Source organism: Symphalangus syndactylus, chromosome 19 (genome assembly GCF_028878055.3).
Source record: "Symphalangus syndactylus isolate Jambi chromosome 19, NHGRI_mSymSyn1-v2.1_pri, whole genome shotgun sequence".
Classification (NCBI taxonomy): domain Eukaryota; kingdom Metazoa; phylum Chordata; class Mammalia; order Primates; family Hylobatidae; genus Symphalangus; species Symphalangus syndactylus.
Window position 1 is genome coordinate 20497594 of NC_072434.2, and position 27754 is coordinate 20525347.

A 27754-nucleotide genomic window follows, 5' to 3' on the forward strand; every position below is an offset into this window, starting at 1 on the left:
TAAGAGTTAGGGAGAATTAGAGAGATAGTTTCCTCAAATTCATCAGATATTACAATTGAAATATGTGCAGTTGTACAGAAATTATATGTCAAGAAAGTAGTTTTAAAAACTTAAGGAGAAAGGTACGGAGGAGAAAGGTACGGAATTAATTTTAGAATAACTTTTAAAATAAATAAATCCATTTAGTTCTCAAAGATATCTGTGATAGTTAAGTTGTGCTTATAATCTGTATGCCAGGCAAAACATATTACTGCTTGGTAGCAACACACTTAAATTTAAGATCACAAGTTTGATAACGATCAGTTTCTTGAAAATGTAACCTATAACTTAAAGAAGGTTCAGAAATTCTACGTAAGTTTTTAAATTGTCATCAACTTGATTTTTAAAAATATTTTGTTAGTCTTCTTTAAAGCCTATAAATGAGGCTGAATGGTCCATCAGGTGTTAAGAAAAATAATTATTTCCCACTTTTAGTTAACCGCAGAGTTTTACGGAAAAGGCCCTACGAAAAGCGATCTATGTATGATTCATCTAGAAATTTAAATATTTCAACTAGTCTTCATAGTTGTGAATTTGCAGTTGATCCAGAAATAAAGACTGCTCTGTTCATCTGGGTTTACTAAAAATACTCCCAAACTTAACTTTTTTTTTTTTTTTCAATAATAACATAGATCCTGGAAGAGTATATGAAAGACTCTTCCTGATCAACAATGAACTGGCATGCACCCTTTTTGCTTTGCAGATACTTCTGACATATGCAATGTAAATGTTTATTCATTTATTAGTTGTCTATGTGCCATCTGTATACACTTTATCTTCATGTTCTCAGGTAAAAATACTTTAAAATAGTTGAAGATGAAAGATGCCATTGTACTACTAGGTTTATCCTCTCATTTCCTTTATCCTCAACTTAATTTTCTTTGTGTCATCTGAATCCTCCAGATATCTAACTTTTCCTTTTTATGCCTTTCACATTTCCACTGGAGATCACCTTGTCCCCTTCATTAGGGTTCTGTCAGGAGAGATTTAAGATTTGGTTCTAGCTAAAAAATACGGCTGTAGCTCTGAAGATGACATAAAAGCTTTTCCCTATGCCTAAGATTTCAAATATATGTATACAGTTGAAAGAAAAAGCAGGGAGAGCATTATTTTTTTGTCCAGATTATTTTTGCTCATTGTAGGTAAAAAAACAATCTGTGCAGGCCGGGCGCGGTGGCTCACGCTTGTAATCCCAGCACTTTGGGAGGCCAAGGCGGGCGGATCACGAGGTCAGAAGATAGAGACCACGGTGAAACCACGGTGAAACCCTGTCTCTACTAAAAATACAAAAAAAAATTAGCCGGGCGTGGTGGCAGGCGCCTGCAGTCCCAGCTACTCGGAGAGGCTGAGGCAGGAGAATGGCGTGAACCCAGGAGGCGGAGCTTGCAGTGAGCCGAGATTGCGCCACTGCACTGCAGCCTGGGCAACAGAGCGAGACTCCAGCTCAAAAAAAAAAAAAAAAATCTGTGCATATATGTAAAAAAAAAAAGAAAAAGAAAAAGAAAAAAAAAAACTTTCAGTCCATACATAATAACTCAGAAATAAAGTTTCTTCAGCCAGCTATGGGGATGAGGGAAACAATTCCCAGGGTACACGTTAGTGATCCTGTCAACTCTGTCATTCTCACATTGCAATGCCAATGCAATTCCACATAAACACAATTATGCTGAGGCAAACACTGTTGCAGAGTATGAGAACTACATATGCACTGTTCTAAGAACCACAACTTGTGAGGTTCTTGAGGCATGGCAATGTTTGTGGCAAACAGGGCCAATGTGAGAATCAAATTTATTAGATTCCTAGAGTCTACTGCTTAGCATGCAATACAGTAAACAACTAAGCTCCATGATGACTGAGTTGACTGGCATACAACAACCACAAATTGTTCTCTTTGAGCACAAAGGCATGTAAGAGCTAACAGATGAGTGTCCCAGGCATGGTTCTACCTAGTTTGTATGATACTGCATATGATGTTACTAACTAGGCTGGTCAATTTGGGTGTTGATAACAGTGTTTTACTGGAGTTAAAGTTACAGAGTCAATCTCTATATGCTTAGTTAGCACCATATTAAAACAAAACAAAATTTTTTCCATGCCACAGACTATTAGTGACCCAGCTATCTTACGGATACATGCTGTTGGTCATAATACAGACTAAGAGTGTCCAAAACCCATCATTACAACTGGAATTAAAATAACTGGAATCAAAGAGCAAAGCTGGTCCACACAGAAGGATGAGCACAAAGTCAAAGGTCCAATCCTTAAAACCTGTACCACCTAGGTATATTCAAATGTCTTTTTCTAGTGCTGTTTGTGGGAAGTATTCAGACTTTATTTTGGTTTTTCTTTGCCTCAGTTCTTAGCCTCTTTTTGTTGTTACTAAACAAGTTGGAGGCAAACCAATCTAGTGTAGATTCTGGCTTCCTTCTTTTTATTCTCTGAAACAGTTTATGTAAGACAAGTATTATTATACTTGTTCCTTGACAGTTTGATAAAATTCATCACCCAAATTACTCTAGGCTTGGTATCTTTAGCAGGAGGTTGGGGAGGTGGTGGTGAAGTATGACTAAATTTCTTTAAACGTTACTGGACTTCTTTGTTTTGCCATTTCTTCCTAAGTCATTTTGATATTTTATATGTTCCTAGAAGAGTGTCCACTTAAACTAAGTTTTCAAGCTTATTGTCATAAAGTTGCTCAAAACAATCTTATATTTTAAATATGTTTATCTTAATTTTGTCCCTATTTCTCTTTCTAATACTATTTGTTTACACCTATAGTTTTTCTCTAGATCAGCTTGTCAAAGGTTTACTGCATTTTACCCTCCCTGATGGGGCTCAGTGTGCAGTAGCTGGAAAAAGTAGATTCCCTGGTTATGTATGCAGCTCAGTTGTTGTATGTGTTGCTTTAAGGGACCTTGAAGACTTTTCCCTCTCCCTATTGTTGCCAAAATAACTGCCTCTGATCTGTTTTTGTTTGCATCCCAGGCCCCAGACTAGCATGTAAGATGCCTTTGAGAAGTCCTAGAACACTGCAGTCAAGGTGGACATTGGAAAATAAAAAGGCTTATTGAATTTTCTATCTTTTCAAAGAATCAGCTTCTGGTATTAACACTATTTCTACTGCTATTCTGTTTTCTGTTCATTAATTTCTGCTTTTATCTTTATTTTATTTCATTCCTTCTACTTACTTTGGGCTTACTCTGTTTTCAACTTCTTGAGTTGAAAGCTTAGCTCATTTATTTTCACTTTTTCTAATTTTTTAACCTTAAACATGTATTTAAGGTTATAGTTTTCTCTCTTTAGCTACTCTACAAGATCTAATGTGAAGTAATTTCATTGTTGTTCAGCTCTAAATATTTTGTAATTCTCATTATAATTACCTCCTTACCCATGCAGTATCTACAAGGAAGTTTATACTTTTCAGAAGTATTCTTTTCTTCTCCAGCTAACTTTTTGTTGCCATTACAAAAAAACTATAACCCCTCCACAATCTCAATTCTGTATCTCCACATCCTATCTTTCCAGCTTATTCTTTCTACTAGGGTGATCCTGAACTATTGTTCAACCTCATGGAATCTCCACTGCCTCTCACGCTCTTGATGTCCCTTCACTCTCCTCTTTATCGAACTTACATTCCATGATTTATCATTATTATCATCATTCTCCCCTCTCTCCCTTCATAGTGCTTGGCAAAACTACAACCTTGTTTAAATCCAATTTTCTGCCTACTCCACACCTGCACCTGTGCAACTAAATGTGGCTGTAAAAAAACATACAACCATGCTCATTGGTCTCAATTTAAATTCATTACTTTGAACCTTTAGTGGACTCTAATGCACACACAGATACTTCCCTAGTCCATTTACTTTCCTAGATAAATACTTTACCTCTTTCCCTTTTAACTCAAACACCCAACACTTCCTTCCTCACGTTCTTTCTTGGCTGCTGGTCTTGCTTTCTATTTCACTAAGAAAATTGAAGCAATCAGAAAAGAACTTCCACAAACTATTACCACATTTAACCACCATTTACCATCTTCTCACTTGTTACCATTGATGAACCTAACATGCTTCTATTTGAAGTCAAATCCTTCAACTTGTACCCTAGACCCTACTCAAGGACCTCATTACAGCAGTTCTCCATTCTTCTTCCCACATCATCTTTTTGTTGTTGTTGTTGTTGTTCTCCATTGGGATCATTCTCACAAGCAAACACGTAGCTTAAAAAACACCTAATGCTAAATGATGAGTTAATGGGTGCAGGAAATCAACATGGCACATGGATACATATGTAACAAACCTGCACATTGCGCACATGTACCCTAAAACCCTAAAGTATAATAAAAGTAGATATATATTAAAAAAAAAAACAAAAAACACCCTTTTCTGGCTGGGTGTGGTAGCTCACGCCTGTGATCCCAGCACTCTGGGAGGCCGAGGTGGGAGGATCACCTGAGGCCAGGAGTTTGAGACTAGCCTGGTCAACATGGCGAAAGCCTGTCTCTACTAAAACTACAAAATATTAGCCAGGTGTGGTGGTGGGCACCTGTAATCCTAGCTACTCGGGGGGCTGAGGCAGGAGAATCACTTGAAACTGGGAGGCGGAGGCTGCAGTAGGCCAAGATTGCACCATTGCACCACTCCAGCCTGGGCAACAGAGCAAGACTCCATCTCAAAACAAAAAACATCCTTTTCTTGACTCTCCCCAAAAGCTGCCACTCCATTTCCTTGCCAACCCCCCTTCTTGAAAAATTTATCTCTAAAAAAAAAAAATAGCTTTTCTCAATGTTTCCAATTCCTCTCTTCTCAATGTGGCTTAAAATTACTTCAGTCAGGCTTTCTGTCCCACTATTCGAACAAAACCACTCTTATCAAGGTCATGATGTTATCAAAATCAATGGTCAGTTCTTAGTCTTCATCTTGTATGACCCTATCAGCAACATTTAACACTGTTGACAACTACCTCTTTCTTGATACATTTTTTTTTCACTCACACTGGAAAGAACACCAGATACTTCTTGGGCCCTCTTCCCTTTTCTATATTTTCTTTCTGTTATCTGATACAGTCTCATTGCTTTTAAATGTCATCTAAATACTCCACAGCATTTTGGCAGATCTGTATAACCAAACTGCCAAAATTTCCAGTTGGAAATCTAACAGATATCTCAAACCAACATATCTAAAACTGGGTTCTGGCCGCGTGTGGTGGCTCACACCTGTAATCCCAGCACTTTGGGAAGCCAAGGTGGGCGGATCACTTGAGGTCAGGAGTTCTAGACCAGCCTGGCTAACATGGTGAAACCCCAACTCTATTAAAAATACAAAAATTAGCCGGGTGTGGTGGCGGACACCTGTAATCCCAGCTACTCGGGAGGCTGAGGCAGGAGAATCACTTGAACCCAGGAGGCAGAGGTTGCAGTGAGCCAAGATTGTGCCACTGCACTCCAACCTGGGTGACAGAGCGAGACTCTGTCCAAAAAATAAAAAAATAAAATTGGATTCCTAAGAAGTCATTATACGAAAAAAATACTTGCACATGCATGTTTACAGCAGCACAATCTGCAACTGCAAAAATTTGGAACCAGCCCAAATGCCCATCAATCAATGAGTGGATAAAGAAATTGTGGTATATATATATATATACACCATGGAATACTACTCAGCCATAAAAAGGAATGAAATAGTGGCATTTGCAGTGACTTGGATGGAATTGGAGACCATTATTCTAAGTAAAGTAACTCAGGAACTGAAAACCAAACATTGTATGTTCTCACTCATAAGAGGGAGCTAAGCTATGAGGATGAAAAGGTGTAAGAATGATACAATGGACTTTGGGGACTCAGGGGAAAGCATGAGAGGGGGGTAAGGGATAAAAGACTACACACTGGGTACAGTGTACACCGCTTGGATGATGGGTGCACCAAAATCTCAGAAATCACACTAAAGAACTTATTCATATAAGCAAAGATTACCTTTTCCCCCAAAATCTATGGAAATAAAAAATTAAATAAATAAATAAATAAGATTGGCTTCCTAGTTTTCTTCCCCAACCTGCTTCATTTGTAGCCTCCCCCATGTCAGTTGATGGCAACTCTATCCTATCAGTTGCTTAGGTCAAAAACCTTGGAATCATCTAAAATTCCTCCCTCTTTCTGTCACATCCCACAAGCCCTTCCAGGAAATGTTGGCTCTACCTTCAAATATATCCAGAATCTTACCAACTTTCAACAACTCTATTGCTACCATGTGATCCAAGCCCCTATCATCATTTCTTGCCTGGATTACTGAAATAGCTGCTCAGCTGCTACCTTTGTCTGAAGTCTAATCTCAACACAGCAGCTTGAATGATTCTTTTAAAACTTAAGTCAGATCGGCCGGGCATGGTAGCTCACATCTGTAATCCCAGCACTTTGGGAGGCCGAGGCAGGCAGATCACAAGGTCAGGAGTTTGAGCCTGACCAACATGGTGAAACCCCATCTCTACTAAAAATACAAAAATTAGCTGGGTGTGGTGGCATGCACCTGTAATCCTAGCTACTCAGGAAGCTGAGGCAGGACAATCGCTTGAACCTGGGAGGTGGAGCTTGCAGTGAGCCGAGACGGCACCAATGCACTCCATTCTGGGCAACAGAGCAAGACTCCGTCTCAAAAAAAAAAAAACAAACAAAAAAAACAACTTAAGGCCGGGCGCGGTGGCTCACGCTTGTAATCCCAGCACTTTGGAAGGCCGAGGCGGGCGGATCACGAGGTCAGGAGATCGAGACCACGGTGAAACCCCGTCTCTACTAAAAATACAAAAAATTAGCCGGGCGTGGTGGCGGGCGCCTGTAGTCCCAGCTACTCGGAGATGCTGAGGCAGGAGAATGGCGTGAACCCAGGAGGCGGAGCTTGCAGTGAGCCGAGATCGCGCCACTGCACTCCAGCCTGGGTGAAAAAGCGAGACTCCGTCTCAAAACAAAAACAAAAACAAAAACAAAAAACTTAAGTCAGATCACATCACTCCTCCACTCAAAATCCTGCAATGGCGCCTCATTTTGTGCATAGTAAATGACAAAGGCCTATGACGCTCTACATTCAGATGATCTGATTCTCTTTCTTGCTACTCTCATCTGTCATTTATTTCATGTGTCAGTACTTTCCCACCATATGGCCTTTGCTCTAGCTGTACCCTCTTCCTAGAGGACCTCACTACACTACATCTGAAGAAATGTTCTTCCTTCAGATATCTTTGTGGCTAACTCCTTCAGCTTTTTCAAATCCCAACCTGTCAATAAGATTTACTCAGACCCACTGTTTATATTACAACCTGTGCTTTCTCCATCCAATCCTCTTTATTCAATTCTCCTTTCTGTTTTTTTTTTTCCAAATTGCATCAGTGTCTAACATATTGTATACTTTATTATGTTTGTTGTTTATTGTCTGCCTTTTCATCTTACTCCCTGCTAGAATGTATACTTCAACGGGTCAGGATCATTGTCTATATTGTTGACTAAAGGATTCCAAGAGCCTCGAACAATAGCTGGCAAATATTGGACAAATAAGTATTTGTTGAATGAATGAGTGAATGTTGATTTTTCATTTAGCATGGTCACAATACACATGCCCTACGTGTGCTATATATCTGTTAGATTAAGCTGGTTAATTACGTTGTTCAAATCCTTTATGTTCTTGAGTATTTTTGACTGTTTGATATACTGGTTTCTAAGAGAGGTGTGTTAAAATCTGCAACACTGACTGTGGATATGCTATTTCTTGGTAATTCTGTCGGTTTTGTTTTATGTATTTTGAGAGTATATTTTCAGTATCTAGAGTCATTTTATATATCATCTTCGTGGATTGTTCCCTATTTATAAGTGAGACATATATTTCTGTCATTTGATGTTTTTAAGCAAAAACATGTTCATGTTTCAAATGATGTTTATGTTGCCAGCTTTCACTTGGTGGTAACCAAGAGAAAATTTTTCCTGTCCTATACTTGTATTTTTTTATCTTTCAGTGTTACTTTGAAAACAGCATATGGAAGGATAATCTGAGTATCTCTCTGGCTTTGTAGATTAATTTATATTATGATTACTTACATATTTTATTTTGTATTTCCTATTTCCATGTTTTTCCTTTGTTTCTTTTTATCTTCTTTCCTGCCCTCTATTGAATGGAATGAAAGCATTTAAAATATTACCTATCTTTTCTCTTTACCCTACTGATTAAGGACTTGTACCTTCTATTTCTATATTTCTATTACTGTACTGGATACTCTTATATTTAACATACTTATTTAAATATATATTTTTTAAAAGCCTATAAAATTAATCTGTATCTTTTCTACTCAAAACAAGGACTTTAGCACACATTTACATCTTTAATAGCATATTATTATTGCTAAGATTTAGTTCTAGCTTTTGAAGCATATTAGCTTTATCTCATATTTTAACACTCTTTGCTTTTGTATTCCACTTCTTTCTGCATTTATTTTTCTCTTTGCTGAAGAACATCCTTTAGTTCTTTTATCACCAAGAGTTTGTGAGTTGAAAACTTAGCTTTGTGTATCTGAAGATGCGTTTATTTTGCTCCCACTCTGTATATAAACCACTGTATGAAACTGTAAGCTCATAGTTATTTTTCTATAGCACTTTGAAGATACTAGTCAGTTTTCTGGTATCTACTGTTGCCAAAGCCTACTGCCAATTTGACTACCATTCCATTATTCAGAATGGTTATACTTGTACTCAGAATTTCAGATTTTCTCTTTATCATTAATTTCCTACAATTTTATTATCATGTATGTAGTTGTGGATTTATCTATCCTGTGTTACACATGGCAGCATTTTCTATTTTGAAGACTCAGCTTCATTTCTGAAAAAATTCTTAGCTGCAGTTATTGTTATTATTATTGCCATTTTTTTATTCATTCTTTTTTCTCCTTTGCAACTCCTAGCAGATGTATGTTAGAGCTCCTCAGGTCATCTTTCATGTCCATATTTCTCTTTCATTTTCTTCTAACTCTCTCTAAACTGCATTCTGATAGATTTTCTCAGTTCTATTTCCTAATTCTCTAATTTTCTCTTAAGTTATAGAAAGTATGTGCAGTCTAACTGTTCTTTTACTTCAATATTGTATTTTTACATTTCAATATATTTTTCACTTCAAGATGTCTAAATGCTTCTTTCTCACAGCTTTCTCGTTTCATTATCTGTTCTTCATTCTGTAAAATCTAATTTCTTCTGTATATATATTGAGAATTTTAACTTATTTTTAAACTCTCTTCAGATTGTTCTTTTTTTCTCAAGTATAAATTCTCTCATTTGTTGGGTTCTCTTGACTGCTTTTTCATGATCTTAGGTTTTACTAGGTTCTTTGTAATGTTTTGGGGGCTCAATTTTTATGATAACTAAAAACTGTAAGTACCTGTATCTATAGGGCAGTTTTAAGTTGCCTCAGCTTAAATCTGATAATGTGCCAACCTTGAACCAGACCTTAAGTTGGTAGCTCTGGGCCTTCTTTCCTCCTAGGTAGCCCAGTTCTGAATTTTTAGCCCAAAAGTATTTTGGGTCCAAGTTCTATCTTGAGTGGTTTCCTGTGCTTGCTTGTGACTGCCAATTCTTCTTTACTTCTGGTCAGGAACAAGCAGCGTATTCCTGGCTGTGACACTGCTGGGATAAGTTAGACTAACCCAACTCCTATTTGTATTGTGCTCTTGGGTCCTGGGTTCATGCACAGACAGGATCATTGCAAAAAAACCTGGTCCCAATTGCCCATATCCATTTATAGCACCCCCCGATCCCCTGCCATCACAGTAGCTTTTCTATTACCGGCCCAAAGAGACTTTTCTTTCTTATTTTTAAGAATAACTATGTATTTTTAAAAACCTTTAAAAATATTTATGCATAATTTCTCTGTTTTTGAATGAGAGCAATTAAGATTCAGGAGCATTCACTCTGCCACACTGACCTAGAAGTCCTAGAGTAGCTTTCACTTTTGAAATAACAGCAGTTCAATTTTCCTGACCTCACCAGTCTGTAAACATTAGCATATATACCAAAAGTTCAAACTTGAATAAGCTGTAGTAGAGACAAATTTCCATTATTTGGAATTTGTTTACATTGAAATAAATAATAGATGTACTAGGAAATCAGAAATGGAAGGAAGATGACTTTTAAAAGGTTAAGAAACTTGGGACAGCAGCAGACTTTACTGTAAATCTTACGTACAAACTCCATCACTGCTTCCCATAAATAGAATCAGATGGAGCAAAGAAGAGGGTACTTTCCACAGCACCAGGAAGAGCCACTGCAGCCAGCAGAGTCCTGTAATAAGCACCAACCTGCACTCCTGCACCTGGAAGACAGCCATCAGCTTAGTGGAAAGAATGCTGGACTGGGAATTCAGAAATGTTCTAGTTCATTTTCTACCACTAAGTCATTGTACAGCTTAGGCTAAGCCAGGCCCTCTTTTGGGCCCCAGGTTTTCCATCTGTAAAATAAGAGAGTTGGGCTAGAACAACCGCTAATGTACCTTCCAGAAATAATTTTCTGTGACCTTAACAGTTTGGTACTTTATAAGTAGTCTGAGTCCTCCATTCTTCAGCTTGCTCAGTAATAACCTGCCAGGTAAAAGAAGAAAATCATGTATTTCTGAAATCAGTCTTCAAATCAAATGAAAGAATCACTAGATGCATATTTTTGTTTGATCACCACTCTACAAAGGAACAGCCTGGTAGCTGGTTGAAGTTTCTGTGTGGGTGTACACACAATCTAAGTTTTAAATAGAAAAAGCAAACCAACCCAGACCAAAACAAAAACCCTCCACACAAGTCCCAGACACAACAAATGGTAAGAGTTCTTTTCTACAAACATGTCTGTTTCTAATAGCTGAGAAGACCAAAAAAGAAAATAATGTATCAAACTGACCAGATATAAGTGTAGATAAAGAAAAAACTAAGGAGCATGCAGCAAAGTTACAGGATATGAGAGATTTGACTCCGCACACTGCAAAGTCTGTACAATTAGAAATTTCACGTGAACAGAAATGTAGGGAAGACAATGAGAAAAGAAAGGATAAAATTGGAGTTCCACTAAATGGAAGTTAAGAGTGGATTAAGAATTTTTAAATTGAGGCCAGGCACAGTGGTTCACGCCTGTAATCCCAGCACTTTGGGAGGTAGAGGCGGGCAGATCACTTGAGGCCAAGAGCTTGAGGTCGGCCTGGCCAACATAAGCAAAACCCCATCTTTACTAAAAATACAAAAAAAAAAAAAAAAATTAGCTGGGTGTAGTGGTGAACACCTATACTTCCAGCTACTCAGGAGGTGGAGGCATGAGAATCGCTTGAACTCTAGAGGCAGAGATTGCAGTGAGCCAAGATCACACAACTGCACTCCAGCCCGGGTGACAGAGTAAGACCCTGTCTCAAAACAAAAAGAAAAAAAAAATTTAAATTGGGTTGAAGTGGCAAGGAAAACTCAGGATTAAATTTCAGAGCTTCCTAGAGCCTGGACTATCAGCCACAATAAAAATTTATGTGAATTGTTTAATTTCACCACAATGCAGTAAAAAACCAAATGATTCAGACTTTATAGGTCTGAAAGATGGAAAGTTGGCACACAGCTAGCCATAATCCCGAGTCTTCAAATAACATACTAAAGACATACTGTTTTCTAAAAAAACAACAAAAAGCATCTTATCATCTACATTGCTATTTGTGAGGCACAGTGTATTGCATTGACACTGCTATATATGTATAGACAGACTATATTAAGGGTGGTTGTCCAGCGGATTTCTATCCACTATTGCATACTTCCACCACAGCTGAAATAGCCAATCAGTCAAAAGAGAGGGATAAAGTTCTCTGACAAAATTCCCACTCAGTTCATGAAATAGCCACTGAGCAGTCTTCACTTTCATGCAAACTTTTTGTAAGTGTGTTACCAAAGCATTTAAGGGGGAAAAAAATTACACAAATAACAAGGCCTCATTAAAGAAAATTTGGGAAATAAAGAAAAGCAGAAAAAAAGTCACATTTAGTCTCCTCACAGAAATACAACCACTGCTAACACTTTGCTCACTTTCTCCCTGGTCTCTTTACCTGGGCCTGCTACACCCTTATGGTTGTAATCATATGACATATACAATTGTGTATCTAGTTCATTTAGTAATACTATACTGTAAGCATTTATCCAAGTTATTATACTATCTTTGTAACTCACTTTTAAATGGCTAACTTATACTCCACTCTATTTTAAGGAAACACCCCTAAATGGCTAGTTGGTGGGGAATGGTAAAGCAAACTATGATTCATAGTGTTCCATTAGATGGATGAATCATAGTTCACTTAACTGCTGCCAGAATACTGGACAGTAGGCTGTTTCCAATATTTCCACTATTATAAATAGCTAAACGAGCTAAATCTGTTTTGTTCAATAGTGCCTAATAGCCTTCCATATAGTAGGTACTCAAGTATTTGTAGAATGAATATTTACAGAGCTGCCTATATATAACATACCTTGTGATAACAATTTCTGTGCATAAAATCCCCCTCCTTCCCATATTTAGAACTGTTTCCCAGAGATACATTTTCATAGGGGGCTATTCTGGGTCAGTTTGGGACTTTTGTCAATCTAGCCATTTGCTCCTCAGAAAATAATGACTAATTTGCATTCCCAACAGTAAAATATGGGAAGGTCCATTTCACCACATTCTTAGCTAAATTGGGCATTATCTTTTCAAAGTCTTTGCCTATTATGATTGGTAAAAAAATGTTACTTTGGCCGGGTGTGGTGGCTCATGCCTGTAATCCCAGCACTTTGGGAGGCTGAGGCAGGCAGATCACCTGAGGTCAGGAGTTCAGGACCAGCCTGGCCAACATGATGAAACCCCGTCTCTACTGAAAATACCAAAATTAGAGGGGCATGGTGGTGGTCGCCTGTAATCCCAGCTACTTGAGAGGCTGAGGCAGGAGAACTGCTCAAACCTGGGAGGCGGAGGTTGCAGTGAGCCGAGATCATGCCATGACACTCCAGCCTGGGTGGCAGAGCAAGACTCCGTCTCAAAAAAAAAAAAAACAAAGTTACTTCATTATAATTTTAATTATAGTTTCGAATACCAGTAAGGTTACACACTTTTTCTTATGCATGTTGTCTATTTTGAAATAGCTTTCTAATAATCACTATCTAAATCTAATTTATTCCTGAAAGGTCAGTTGTGGGTTGCAGTAACAACAAAAGCCCCAATATTTTTAGGAAATAAAATCTGGAAGGAACTTAAGGAACTAACGTAAATAATACATAGCTGAGAACAGCTTATTCACAGAGCAAGTCTGGAACACTGTAATGTGCTTTTACTAATGGTAAAGTTGGAGGCTAGAGTTCTCAGTTCCTCATTCTTTCCTCATATTTACCTGTTATATAGTTTTGTTTTATTTGTGACATTTGTCTGTGGGTGCTGCTGTAATTTGGGAGGGGAGAGCTGGGAGGAAAAAATTCCTTTAATAATTCTTCTAAAACATTTCTTTTAGGAAATCATTCTAGATTAACCCAGAAACTCTTAAGAGCTGTTTTCCATAACTGTACTCTGTAAAAACTTCTTTAGCCCAGATAATCTTGGGGTGACTTAGCAGAACTTTGTTAACCCTTAATTAGACTTTCTCTCTGAAAACATTTTGTAAACAAGTAAGCTAGACACAGAAAAGGCAGAAGCATATTCAGAGAAAAAATGTAGGTCTGGGCAACATTACCAGTAATGAGAACCTGATGAAAACCGACAATCACACCTCACGAACTAATCCAATAACTAGCTCTTTTCGTTAACTGTTAGCATAACATGTGGAAAATGCTCCTCTGCAGCAGAAGTATAATTGCCTTTCATTCCTTCAAGATGCTCTTGCAGGAGTAGGCAAGAATGTTGATCTGCCATCTATTCTTAACAAGGAGAGAAAGCAGAAACGTGGACTAAGGATTGTTAGGGGAAAGCAATTTAGATGGAATCAGGTACCACAATGTGCCAAATAATATGACGATTAGATCTGTTTGAACCCTGTTTAAGCCTTTATGAGGATTTTTTTTTAATGGCAAACTATCTTGGAGCTCTGCCCACAAGGCAAATGGCTACTAACCAAAGACTATTAATTTCCAGAAAATCCATCAAAATCGTTACATGCAGATGAATCACAAAGAGAAGATATCATCCTTTCATGCTCCCCAGCCCCACTCCACCAAACTGCTCTCACAAGTCAGCAACATCTCCTTACTGGCAAACCTACGAGATACCTCTCAAACTACTGGATGTGATTACAGAGGACTATTGGTAGCTATAATTTATCTTTCCAACCCTTTATCTCTTTCTCTTCTTTTGATAACAGAATCCCTATTTCCTGTGGGGAATCTATTCCATGTAGCTGACCCTCTCCTAACCCTACCCCTATAACAAGTGGTAGCTGCTGCTCTTGTTTCTTCTTCATCACTATGACCAGCACTACCACTATTGTTATCATTATCATCATCATGGCGGCTAAGATTTATTGATAATTTACTATGTGCCAGACACTGTTCTGTCCACTTTATATGTATTATCTCATTTAAAGAAATGACCTATGTGATAAGTACTATGATTTCTCTCATTTTAAAGTTGAGGAAACTGAGACACAGGGAATATATAATTTGGCAAGGTTACACAGTAAGTAGCAGAGGAGGGACTTGAATTAAACTTGGTTTCAGGGTTCAGGCTTCACTGCCTCTCTAGCTAAATCTCATCTAATTTCTGGCTATAGAAATTGGTGCAGGGAAGTTCATCTGATCCAGGAAAGGTCAATCAGATATACCAACACTACGAGGCCAAGTGTGGTGGTGCACACCTGTAATCCCAATATTTTGGAAGGCCAAGGTGGGAGGACAATATAAGCCAAGGAGTTTGAGACCAGCCTAGGCAACACAGTGAGACTCCATCTCTACAAAAAATAAAAAGAATTAGCTGGGCATGGTGGCACACATCTATCGTCTCACCTACTTGGGAGGCTGATCACTTGAGCCTAGGAGGTAGAGGCTGCAGTGACCCGTGATCACACCATGCACGCCAGCCTGAGTAACACAGCAAGATCCTGTCTGCAAAAACCAAAACCAAAAACAAAGAAAAGATATATGGACACTAGGATAGCGAAGGTCTTTCTTCCTCTGAAGCCTATGCAGAGAAGGCAGCAGGGATCTGATAAATTTCAGCTTCCTAGATTTAGCTATGCCTGAAGCTAGGCCAGGCTGAATATGCAGATTTTCTAGTTACATAAGCCTTTATGCTGGAGCTGTAAGAAGTTAAGTTTCTGTCACATTGAGTCTTTGAAAGTTTTCATTCCCTTGTTTGGTTGAATACTACTCTTTTTTTAAAAAACAAACAAACACTTTTATTTTTAGGTTCTGGGGTATATGTGAAGGTTTGTTACATACGTAAACTTGTGTCACAGGGGTTTGTTGCATAGATTAATCACCCATGTATTATGCCTAGTACCCAGTAGTTATCTTTTCTGCTCCTCTCCCTCCCCCCACCCTCCACCCTCAAGTAGACCCCAGTGTCTGTTGTTTCCTTCTTTGTGTTCACAAGTTCTCATCACTTAGCCTTCCACTTATAAGTGACAACATGTGGTATTTGGTTTTCTGTTTCTGCATTAGTTTGCTAAGGATAATGGCTTCCAGCTCCATCCTTGTTACCACAAAAGACACGATCTCACTCTTTCTCATGGCTGCATAGTATTCTATGGTGTATATGTACCACATTTTCTTTATCCAGTCTGTCACTGATGGGCATTTAGGTTGACTCTATGTCTTTGCTATTGTGAATAGTGCTACAGTGAACATTCGTATGCGTGTGTCTTTAGGGTAGAATGATTTATATTCCTCTGAGTATATACCCAGCATATAGACCAATGGAATAGAATAGACAGCCCTGAAATAAGGTTGCACACCTACAACCATCTGATCTTCGACAAAGCTGACAAAAATAAGCAATAGGGAAAAGACTCCCTATTCAATAAACGGTGCTGGGATAACTGGCTAGCCATATGCAAAAGACTGAAGCTAGACACCTTCCTTACACCATATACAAAAATCAACTCAGGATGGATTAAAGACTTAAATGTAAACCCCAAAGTATAAAAACCCTGGAGACAACCTAGGCAATACCATCCTGGACAAAGAAATGGGCAAAGATTTCATGACAAGGACACCAAAAGCAATCGCAACAAAAGCAAAAATTGACTAGTAGGATCTAATTGAACTTACGAGCTTCTGCACAGCAAAAGAAACTATCAACAGAGTATAGACAACCTACAGAATAGGAGAAAATATTTGCAAACTATGCATCTGACAAAGGTCTAATATCTAGCATCTATAAGAAACTTAAATTTACATGAGAAAAACAAAACCCAATTAAAAATGGGCAAAGGACAGGAACAGAGACTTTTCAAAAGAAGACATACATGCAGTCAACAAGCATATGAAAAAAAGCTCAGTATCACTGATCATCAGAGAAATGCAAATCAAAACCACAATGAGATACCATCTCACACCAGTCAGAATGGCTGTTAGTAAAAAGTAAAAAGTAAAAAAAAAAAAAAAAAAAGAAAAAAACAAAACAAAACAAAAACCAGATGCTGGCAAGGCTGCAGAAAAAAGGAAATGCTTATACACTATTGGTGGAAGTATTCACTGTGTAAAGCAGTGTTGGCAATTCCTCAAAGAGCTAAAAGCAGAACTCTCCTTTCCAGGCTCTTTTCCTTCTTCTCTGACCATTTTCCTGCTGATCTCTTTCATGGGTACCTCTCCCCTTCTGCCATCTCAAACAGTGGTGTGCCCTGGCTCTGTTCTAAACTGTGTACTCTTTTCATAGCAGTGGCCCTCCTTAGCACCCCACAATCATTCTGATAATCGGCCTTCCCCTGGGGAACATGCTCCTTTTGCTTGCCCTTGCTTCAGAATCATTGAGACATTGAACCACAGTTACACAGTGAGTACCTAATATCCATCAGAATGCTGGGGAAGAAAAGAAGTTGGGAATCACTGCTCTAAAAGTTAACCTTGGGAAATGTATTTTTCATAGCTTAAAACTATTATCAGCAAGCTGATACCTTCCAACTCTTTATCTCTAGCCCTAGAACTTCCCTATACTTAACACCCATGTATCTAATTGCCTATAGGACATTTAGTTTCTTGTGTCTGATAGGTACCTTGAACTCAGCATGTCCAAAAGCAAAATCATTATCTTCATCCCCAAACATATTCTTCCTCCTGAATTCTCAATCTTATTAATGGCATATTATCTATGCAGTCATCATAATAAAAAAATGAATATCATGCATTGCATTGTTCTCTATTCACAGAAGACATACCTAAATACTAGATATTCTTGTAAATATAATGAACAAGAAACAGGTTGGGCATAGTGGCTCATGCCTATAATCCCAGCACTTTGGGAGGCTGAGGAGGGCGGATCACCTGAGGTCAGGAGTTCAAGATCAGCCTGGCCAACATGGTGAAACACCATCTCTACTAAAAATACAAAATTTAGCCAAGGATGGTGGCTCACAACTATAATGCCAGCTACTTGGGAGGCTGAAGCAGTAGAACTGCTTGAACCCAAGAGGTGGGGTTGCAGTGACATGAGATTGCACCACTGCACTCCAGCCTGGGCACTAGAATGAGACTCATTCCAGATCCTGCCTTCAAGGAGTTCAGTTAGTTGGCAAATACAACATAGTATGATTACCACTCCATATTAAAGATAAATTCATAGTGCTAGGGGAAACCTAGTCTGGTCCAGGGAGGGGGTCAAAGGAAGGCCTCTTAGGGGAGGTGGTGCTTAACCTAAAACATGAATATGTTTTTAAAAAGTGGAGTAGGGAGAGGAAGAGGCAGTAAAGTAAGAGGAAGAGAATTCTAGAGAATGAAAATAACATGTATGAAAGCTCAAAGACGGGAGGAGGGGAGACTGGTGAAATACTACCATATGAGCTGCCTTTATTTATTTAAAAATTTACCAAAGGTAGGCACTGTGCTAAACCCTTTATATACGTTATTACTGCTGTTCCTTATATCAAGCCTACAAAACAAGGATAATAATCTCATTTCTACAGATGAAAGAACTTTCAGAGCTCAGAGAGGTTAAATTACTTTTCCAAGACCACCCAGCTAATAAGAGATGCAACAAGCTTTGAACCTAGGTCTTCTGGCTCCAAAGCCAATTCCATGCATCTTCCCAAATACCTTGGGACTGCTCTTTATGCTTTTATCATCCACATCTAGTAAAACATCAAATCCTGCTGAGTTTTCATATTTCTTACATTGTTCCATTCTCTCCACACCTACCATTAGAAACTCAGCACATTATCTTTCACCTGGACCCTAGGCTCTAATTGCTTTCTAGGTATAAAGGGGTATGTGTGTATGTATCACATTAAGTCAGATCAGCAGGATCTCACTTTCACAACAAGAGATTCAACAAGTACCTCTATATGTACCATGGAAGAAATATTCCTGCTCTTTTCTAGGGCTAGCCCTGGAATATCCTAGAGCCTAGTCAAGGTGACTTCTTTTATGCTTTAATTATGCTTTCTGGTGATCTCACCCAGTCTTCTGACTCTAAATACCAGCACTAAAGCAATGACTTCCACATCTGTATTTCTCCAGCTTTAATATCTCCCATAAAGTCCAAATTCCTAGTTGACAATTGTCTGCTTGACATCTCAACTGGATGTCTAATAGAAATATCCCTTGCCCTATTAAAATGTGAGTATTTCGGGAGGCAGAGGCAGGAGAATTGCTTGAACCTGGGAGGTGGATGTTGCAGTGAGCCAAGATCATGCCATTGCACTCCAGCCTGGCCAACAAGAGCGAAACTCTGTCTCAAAAAAAAAAAAAAAAAAAAAAAAATGTGGTATATATACATCATGGAATACTACTCAACCATAAAAAGGAATGAAATAACAACATTCATAGCAAATTGGATGGAGTTGGAGCCCATTATTCTAAGTGTAATAACTCAGGAATGGAAAACCAAATATCGTATGTTCTCACTTGTAAGTGGGAGCTAAGCTATGAAAAAGCAAAGGCATAAGAATGATATAATAGACTTTGGGGACTTAGGGGGAAGGGTGGGAAAGGATGAGGGATAAAAGACCACATATGCCGGGCACGGTGGCTCACGCCTGTAATCCCAGCACTTTAGGAGGCTGAGGCAGGTGGATCATGAGGTCAGGAGATCGAGACCAGCCTGGCTAACACGGTGAAAACCCATCTCTACTAAAAATTCAAAAAAATTAGCCGGGCATGGTGGCGGGCACTTGTAGTCCCAGCTATTCAGGAGGCTGAGGCAGGAGAATTGCTTGAACCCGGGAGGCAGAGATTGCAGTGAGCCATGATTGCGCCACTGCACTCCAGCCTGGGCGACAGAAGGAGACTCTGTCTCAAAAAAAAAAAAAAAAGACTACATAGTGAGTACAGTGTACATTGCTTGCGTGATGGGTGCACCAAAATCGCTTAGAAATCGCCACCAAAGAATTTATTCAGGTAACCAAAAACCACTTGTTCCCCAAAATTATTGAAATAAACTTTAAAAGATTCTGCTAATATATATTATATATTATAATTGTTATGTTTATATTAATAAATTATATTATAAATTATTGTATAAATTGGGATATAATTTATATTGTATTATAAATTAATAGTGTAAATATTATATTATATATTATAATATATATTGGTATAAATATATTATATATAATATATATTAGTATAAATATATTATATATAATATATATATACTTGCCTGAATAAAATTTGTATTGGATAACTCCAATATCTATAATACATATCAAAAATAAATAAATAAAATGTGAGTATTATGAGGTCAGGAATTTTGTCTACCTTGTACATTTTTGTATCCCTAATGCATAAACACATTCTGCTATGAGAGCAAAAGACATCCCAAATGGGACTCGATTGTCCTAGAGGGTCTTTGAGAATTTGGTACTCTGGGTTAAATGTATATTTCGGGAGGACAGAAAGGAGTAGAGGTTGGCTCTAAGCTCCTTTAGTGTGCTACAGTTAATCCTACTCTTTAATGATTGACCTACCTGGGATGTTAGCAATCTCTAAACATTATACCTCTAGGAACACTATCTGTCAGAATTGCCTGTTGAGAATCACTTTGGAAGACCTTTACAATATAAATTTCCAGGACTTCCACCCGCTACCACCATGTCACCTCCTTATCCAGAATCTCAAGGGGAGAGGTCTAAAAACCTACATTGTAAACAAATAACCCCAGTGATTATTATTGACAGGTGTGAAGGAGACTACTATAGAAGCTTTACCCATTAGGTTATTATAATTGAAAATGGCTCAGCTTGCTGGATATCAGTATCTACACACGCCCTTAGCTCTAAGTCAAGAACTCCAGAAATGATACATAAATTGACCAAATAACAGTTCATTAGTTTTAGTCCAAAGTACTAGAGGTCACCAACGATCTAAGAGAAGCCTTCTCACACAGCATGTCATATATGGAGTTTTTTAAAAGTACATATTCTATGAAGGCACATCTGTGTGAACATTTATTCTCAAGAAAGGATCTGATTTTGTTTATTTGGCACAAAATTAATTATGCCATCCCATGCTCAATTCCCACACCTTATATGAGTCTTTACTGTGACATATTAATGTCAGTTTTCATCACTTTTTTCCTTAAAATTGTTGAAGAATCAGGATTTCAGCTTCTCTTCCCCCAAATCCATCCCTCTTAACTATCATTTCAAGCAAGCACAGGGTCATCACTTTGAATATTTCTGTCATCCCCTCCACAAATCCCCAAAATGTTTTTCCTGCACATATTCAGTAGACTAAGCACTGACAAGGCAAAAAGACTAGTAAATTCCATAATCTACTCCTAATTAAGGAATTGAAATGACAACAAGCAATTAAAGTGAATGACAGCAACTAACAATCTTCTGACAGGCACTCTTCCAAGAACCTGTGAGCCTTAAAGGCAAACTTACTTATGGTCATAGTCTACAAAAGCTGAATTTCAAGTATTAAGTGATTACATATTCCCAACTATAATCTTAGCTAACCTCAAAGACTGGTCCTTGGGGAAGTAAGAAGGAATAGGATCAGATGAGAAAAACAGATAGGGACACGCTAGGAGAACCATTTCAGACTTTCTTCTCAAAAGGTAATGAACTAAAACATAACAGAGAGACTATATTTAAAATGACATGGAAGCAACTCCCCCTCTCTCCTTCACTTTCTCATTCAGGAAGCTTTACAGCTTGCTTCTTGCTGCATGACCAAAACTCATTAATGCTGTCCAAACAACATTTATCCCTCTAAACACATGATGTTCCCCAACAAACTGTTGCTGATAACAAAGAATCAGGGGAATTGGCACAATGCTGAGTTATCAGAGAAGTGCTTGGATGAGAGAAAATTGACATTTGGAGTTATGTTGACATTAGCAAATACTTTCTGTATCAGCAACCTAGAGCAGAGGCCAGCAAACTGCAGCGTGGCCTGCAGGCCAAATCCAGTCCACCAGCCTGCTTTTGTAAATAAAGTTTTATTGGAACATAGTCACTCTCATTTGGTTACATATTGTCTATGGCTGCTTTCCCATTACAACAGTGGAGTTCAGTCGTTGCAACAGATTACGTGGGCAGCAAAGTGGAAAATATCTACTATCAGGCCCTTTTCATAAAAAGTTTGCTGACCTAGAGGATCACGTGCCAAAGATGAAGTGAGGCTGCTACCACTGTACCACCCCCAACATGTTCTGCTGGAGAATAGGTATAAACATCTGCTTTCCCTATCAGCTTCAGAAAGGCAGAGTGTTGACTCTTCACAACAGCCAGCAAGTAGTAGCTATACCAGACATTTGGAGAAATGAGAAATACAGCATTCAGTCACCATAAACAGCCCCATGTTTCACCCATTTGGCATACCACTTTTGAAAGTCCTCCAATTCCTAAAATGCCATCTTAAAGTATACAATGTTTTATTTGGTGATGTAATACTCAAACTTGTTGTTTGCTCTTAAAATACTTCTGTTTCCTGAAAAAATTTTTCAGAAACATAACAACAGCTATAAGCTCCAAGACCATAAGTACTTGTATTATGTATTATGCTAGGTATTGCCAATGGATTTTTAAAACTTCCCTGCTTTCCTCTTGGTAGCCAATAATACTGACATAGTTTAAGGTGTAAGAGTTCAGGTTGTAATAAAACATTTTAAAAAATTTAAAGTATAAAAAAGTCAAGAGTTTCTTAAAAGTACATATTCTATGAAGGCACTTCTGTGTGAACATTTATGTACCTTAAAGGATCATACTAGGTTACAAAACTATGGTTTCTCTATGAAGAGATTCATGCCACTAAATGGCTGCTATCTGATTCTTGAACTTGCTTTACTGAAGACTGAGACAGTATGGAGAAAAATTAAAATTGGGAGGTTGTGGCCATTCATTTTTACATTTTTACAAGCTTTATACAGGAAGCTTTACAGCTTGGGATCCTACCTTTGAGATTCTACCAAAATAACACTTCTAAAGGTAACGTCTGTTAGTGCCTTAAGCTCAACATTCCTGCTGGGGCAAATCCATAAACATTCCGTTTGCTGAAAAAGGACTTCAAATCCCACATCAAGCTTTCTACCTCAATCATGGGGCTAGAACTCTAACATTAGCTAAGCCTAAGCCATGGTTAAGGCTCTCCAGCCATGCTATCAACAGGAGAAATAAATACTTCTGTAACCGAGGTAACTCTTAGACTCCAACTGAAAGAGAAACAATTATTCCTGGGGCTCTCTATGATCAAAGCCATCATAGAACTACTTTGATAAAAGAGTTGAACCCAAGTGCTTTGAAGACAACCTTATAAAATTCTCATCATAGTAATGATGGTATCCCAGGAATGCTCAAGTTGACAATGATCCTTTTCTAAAGAATGTCAGTAGTTGGTTTTGAATATGTTTTTTAAAAAGAAAAATTTTGGAAAAATAGCAGAGGAAATTCACTAGAATGTTAATAATTTCTTCTGAAAAGTATGGTTACGGATAGTTATGGACAATTTTTTCTTAGCTTTCATAGCTGAAACAATCCCTTTTCATAACAAATATTTCTAACACCCCCTTACTATTCTGAAATAAAAATCACTGATATAAAACTTACCTAAAATCATTTAAAAGAATAACATAATATGAAGAAGAAATAAGAGCAAAGCACTTTATAATAAAATATGTATTTTAATGTGTTAATGCTTGGGCCAGTAAACTAGAAGGCATAAAGAAGCAGTCAGAGATTTGGATGCATCATATAATTATCATGAAGGCAGAGGTTAAATGCAGATCTATAGAACAAGTAGCACGATGTACTCATTATATAAGTGGCATTGCTGTCAGGGATAAATAAAACTAAGAGCAGTTTCTCCTCATTTACATGGTGGTTGAATTTTTAGAACTGTCTTCCTCCCCACTGCCCCCCAAAAATGAGCTTATACATAAAATCAAGTTTGGTTTTAGACTCAGATAACTGATAGGTTTTCATCTATGACTGTCGAGGGAGACAGTCAAAAGTCAAGCAAGCTTCAGGATACTTGTTTGATATGGGGCATTTTAGGATATCTAGCATCTCTCACCCTTTCCACTTAATGCACGTAGAACATCCCCCATCACTGTATTCCCTGAAAGTAGCCCTATGAATTTTTACAACCTCCTCTAGCAATTCTCCTGCAGCTTTTGAAAACTACTGCTTTATATTTTTCTATACTTCATGAATTTTCTTTAATGAAATTTACTATCTTTTATAAACATTTTTTAAAAAAAGCTCCAGCAAAGTTTTAAGCTCATCTGTGTTTCTATAATAAAAAGACATAAGGTCACAAGCCACGAACACAAACTAATATCTTGAAAGCAATTGGAGGCAGAAGAAGAAATCAAAAAAAGAAAAGGTCAAGAAGTTAACTATACTATCCTTAGTGGCTGGATAAACCTTTCACATCTTTGGATGAGATGCATGAAAGAAGTCCAAACAGATACCTCAAAGATCAATTTATTCTATCTTAAAAAAGAATTATGATTAAAGCAGAATTCACTGATGTAATGGGACACTAGCTCCAAAAATTACAGGGTCTCAAAGGAATACATGTGAGCTTTGATTACTGAGATTTCCTGGGCAACAGCACGACCTAAAATTAATAGAGTCCATAAAAGGAAGATGCCAAAAGAAACTTTGTTCTTAAGATGGTTTATACAGCTTGGGCTACAGCAAGACACAACCCATATATAGAAAATCACAGCATCTGCAGTATTTTAAGAAACTATAGTTGCAAAGCAAGAGCAAACGTACAGTGAGAGGAAAGATCCTTCGAGGCCAATGTGGAGTCAACCACTAGAGAAGATTCTTCAGTGCATGCCGGATAACAGGCAGCTTCCCACATACGGAGTTGGTTGGCTGCCATTTCTCAATCTCTATCTTTTTCCCTGGGACTGCGCATTGTCATCAGTTGCAGAAATCCAGGACAGCTTGCTTTTCTACACGTGGAATGCCTGCCAATTCCCAGAGGCTGGCTACCACAGGACTGTTTATAACAGCCATTGCTTATCAAGTTTACCCTTACTTTTATATCCGTATGAACATTATCATTTTATCAAATTTCTCAGACTTCTCAAAACCCTTTCATTCTGGGGACAAGCTATCTTTTCCTTTTAAAAAAAAAAAATCTGCCTAAAGATTAAACAGGTTAAGAGGAGAAAAATCTGTATTTCATTATCTCTTTAAGTCTGTTAAAAGCAACAGAGGCTTGCTTAAAAAATAGATTTTGGTTGTTATGTAATATACTGCAAAAAAAATATTACTTTGCTACATAAATAACTATTAGATAGCTCACCTACCATGTCTTTAAACTTAGTCAAACTGTTGTTCTAACTCCACAGTGCGATCTTGTCTGGGAAATACCTTACCATATTAGGCAATCGAGCCCCAGAGAGAGAGGAAAACAAAACAGACTTAGGATTTTACCTAAAAGGAGAATGGCAAAAATACTGACTGGTGGTGGAGAGTGGACAGAAAGTTGCTGGATACCCTCCAGCAGATAAAGCGGTTTCACAAGATTAAGTAACAAGATTAAAAAATTCTGCTCGAGAGAAAGGATCCAGCAAATAGCCAGAAGCAACGCTGTGAAAAATTGGAGAAAAAGGGCTGCTATTTACTCAAAGAAAGAAGGTGGGAAAAAATAGTAAAGATCTCTGAAACTAGGACTGTTGGAAGCACTGGCAAAGAAGCATAAATGGGATGGGTTATTTAGGCATAAAAATGAAAGCCTGCTTGCTTGACAGAGAAGCTGCAGGGACTTGACTTGATCAGATGCTCAACAGGTTCCAAACACAGTTTGAAACATTTAGTTCTTGTTCCTTTCGTTTCCACTCATTTCTTTCCCCCTACTTCAGCAATCTCCTTTAAAACTTATTCCTCAAAATTCTTCAGTTATGTGTCAGAACACATGTTGGAGTTATAGAGGATTTGGGGCTACTTCTGTGACTCTCCAAATAATCCATTCTTTAAGGATAAATTAATAACTTCAAAATCACATGATCCTAAGGCCAATAAAAGTATTCCGAAAGCCTTACTCTCATCCAGATGTAGGAACTTACAGATTTGGAAAATAATTTAAATGGATTGTAATCACCTCTATTTAAATATATTAGCTCATTTTTATTTCACAACTCTAAGAGGTAGACTATTATTATCCCTACTTTACAGATGAGGAAATTGAGGCATAGAAAGGTTAAATAACCTATCCAAAGTAGTTAAATGGTTAAGCTGGGGTTAAATGCAGGGAGTCTAGCTCCTGGGTGTGTACTCTTAACTATTATGCTATATTATTTGTCATAACATATGTTATATGATATAAGAGATATAACAGATATAAAGATACAAATTTGGAAGGTAGTGCAACAGCTGTGCACTAGGAATACAACTATGTGACACTAACAAGGTACTTAATCTCCTGGGCCTCAGCTGTTAACTTTAAAATGACAGTGTTAACTAGGTGGCCTTTAAAGTATTTTTTAGCTTTAAATTTAGTCTATAATTGTCATTCTAGCCACCCCAGAGCTATTAATAAATCAAATTTTAATATACAGTAACACCTTTTAGGTGTTATTTTATTTCTAATAAAAGTTTTTCCAAGAGTCTTCTTTTTTTGGGGGGGACACGGTCCTGCCCAGGCTGATGTGCAGTGGTGCGATCTTGGCTCACTGCAACCTCTGCCTCCCCGGTTCAAGTGATTCTCATGCCTCAGCCTCCCGAGTAGCTGGGATTACAGGTGGGCACCATCACACCCAGCTAATTTTTGTATTTTTAGTAGAGATGGGGTTTCACTATGTTGACCAGGCTGGTCTCGAACTCCCGACCTCAAGTGGTCCATCCGCCTCGGCCTCCTAAAGTGCTGGGATTATAGGCGTGAGCCACTATGGCCGGCCCCAAGAATCTTCTTAACTGAAATTGAAGTGACAGTTATTCAAAGATGTAATAGAGCTGAAGAAAATTTGGCAAAGGAGACCAAGAGGTAAGTTAACAGATCATTTGCAGACATGGTAATCAATAGAATCCCTCTGATGTAGTAAGAAGAGTCTTATGACATCCCTGGACTTCAAAGGCCTCTAGACAAGGTTGCAGAAAGGAAGCAATTTCTAGTTCAAAAGACACCAGAAGATGCTCTGGAATGTCCAGCTCTCCTACACCACTGCATGGCCCATTTATAAACAGACTGAGCAGATTTCATGGGAAACAACCCTTGAAAAAAAAAAAAAAAGGTAAAATAAGAACAATGATAAAACTGCCTATTGTTCCATGTGTTTTGTTTGATTTCGCTTTGGAAAAAGGGGGAAACTGCATCCATATTCTCAGGGTCAGGTACCAGGATTGCTCAGTTTCCTTTGCTGATTCTTCCCCTTCTCCTCACTTTGAATTTCGGAGTGCTCCAGTGCTCTTTTGGCCTCTTCTCTGTCTACATTCATTCTCTTCGTGGTCACATTCAATCTCATGGTTTTAAAATCCAATCTTTAGGTTTACTGATATCCTAGATGTAGTTCCAGCCTGGCCCTTAAACCTGAATTCCAGATTCCTACATCTAACTGTCCTCTTGACATTTCCATTTGGAAATATGTCAATCAGACCTATTAGATTTAACAATTCTAAAACCGAAACCAAATGTCTACGTTTCCCCCACCAAATGTATTCTTCCTGTAGTATTCTCCATCTCAATTAATAAAATTCCATGCTTTTAGTTGCCTTAGCTAAAAAGTCTTAGTGTCAATCTTGACCTTCTGTTTTCTCACCTGATATCCAAGAAAACAGAAAATCTCATTGGTTCTAACTTCAAAATATATCCTGAATATGACAACTTCTCAGATCTTTACTGCCTGCTTTATCCTGGTACAAACCACCGTCAGTTTTCCCCCGGATGGCTGTATTACAACGGCCTCCTAACTGATGTCCCTGCTTCGACTAATGTCCTCCCAGAGTACATTCTCCAAAATAGCAGGCAGTAATCCTTTAAAATATAAGTATAATCATGTCACTCTTCTGCTCAAAACTACAAAAGCCAAAGTTCTTATAATAACGTATCAGTCTATGCCATTTGGCCTTCTTGCACATTCCACTCTAGCCACACTGATTTTTTTTAACCT

At 38.0% G+C, this 27754-nt stretch overlaps 1 protein-coding gene and 1 pseudogene across 18 annotated transcripts in view; one reads left to right on the forward strand and one right to left on the reverse strand.

Annotated features, from left to right (window-relative positions):
• Window positions 1-27754, reverse strand: part of PPP1R12B (protein phosphatase 1 regulatory subunit 12B) — a 241733-nt gene that overhangs the window by 62400 nt on the left and 151579 nt on the right. Inside the window, exons 21-22 of one of the 18 annotated variants that reach the window (XR_008649672.2) lie at window positions 26477-26561; window positions 19955-20316 (exon numbers count right to left, since the gene is read on the reverse strand). The exons of 14 other annotated variants lie outside the window; for them this stretch is intronic. Coding sequence is in view for 1 of the 4 variants with exons in the window: in XM_063613253.1 (XP_063469323.1) it covers window positions 10576-10638 (63 nt within the window). In the remaining 3 variants the exon portion in view is untranslated. Of the gene's footprint in view, window positions 1-4415; window positions 10639-19933; window positions 26562-27754 lie in introns of those variants that run through there. 3 more of the 18 variants (XM_063613253.1, XR_008649674.2, XR_008649671.2) reach the window with 3 other exon arrangements.
• LOC129459076 (uncharacterized) lies at window positions 2849-2966 on the forward strand (annotated as a pseudogene).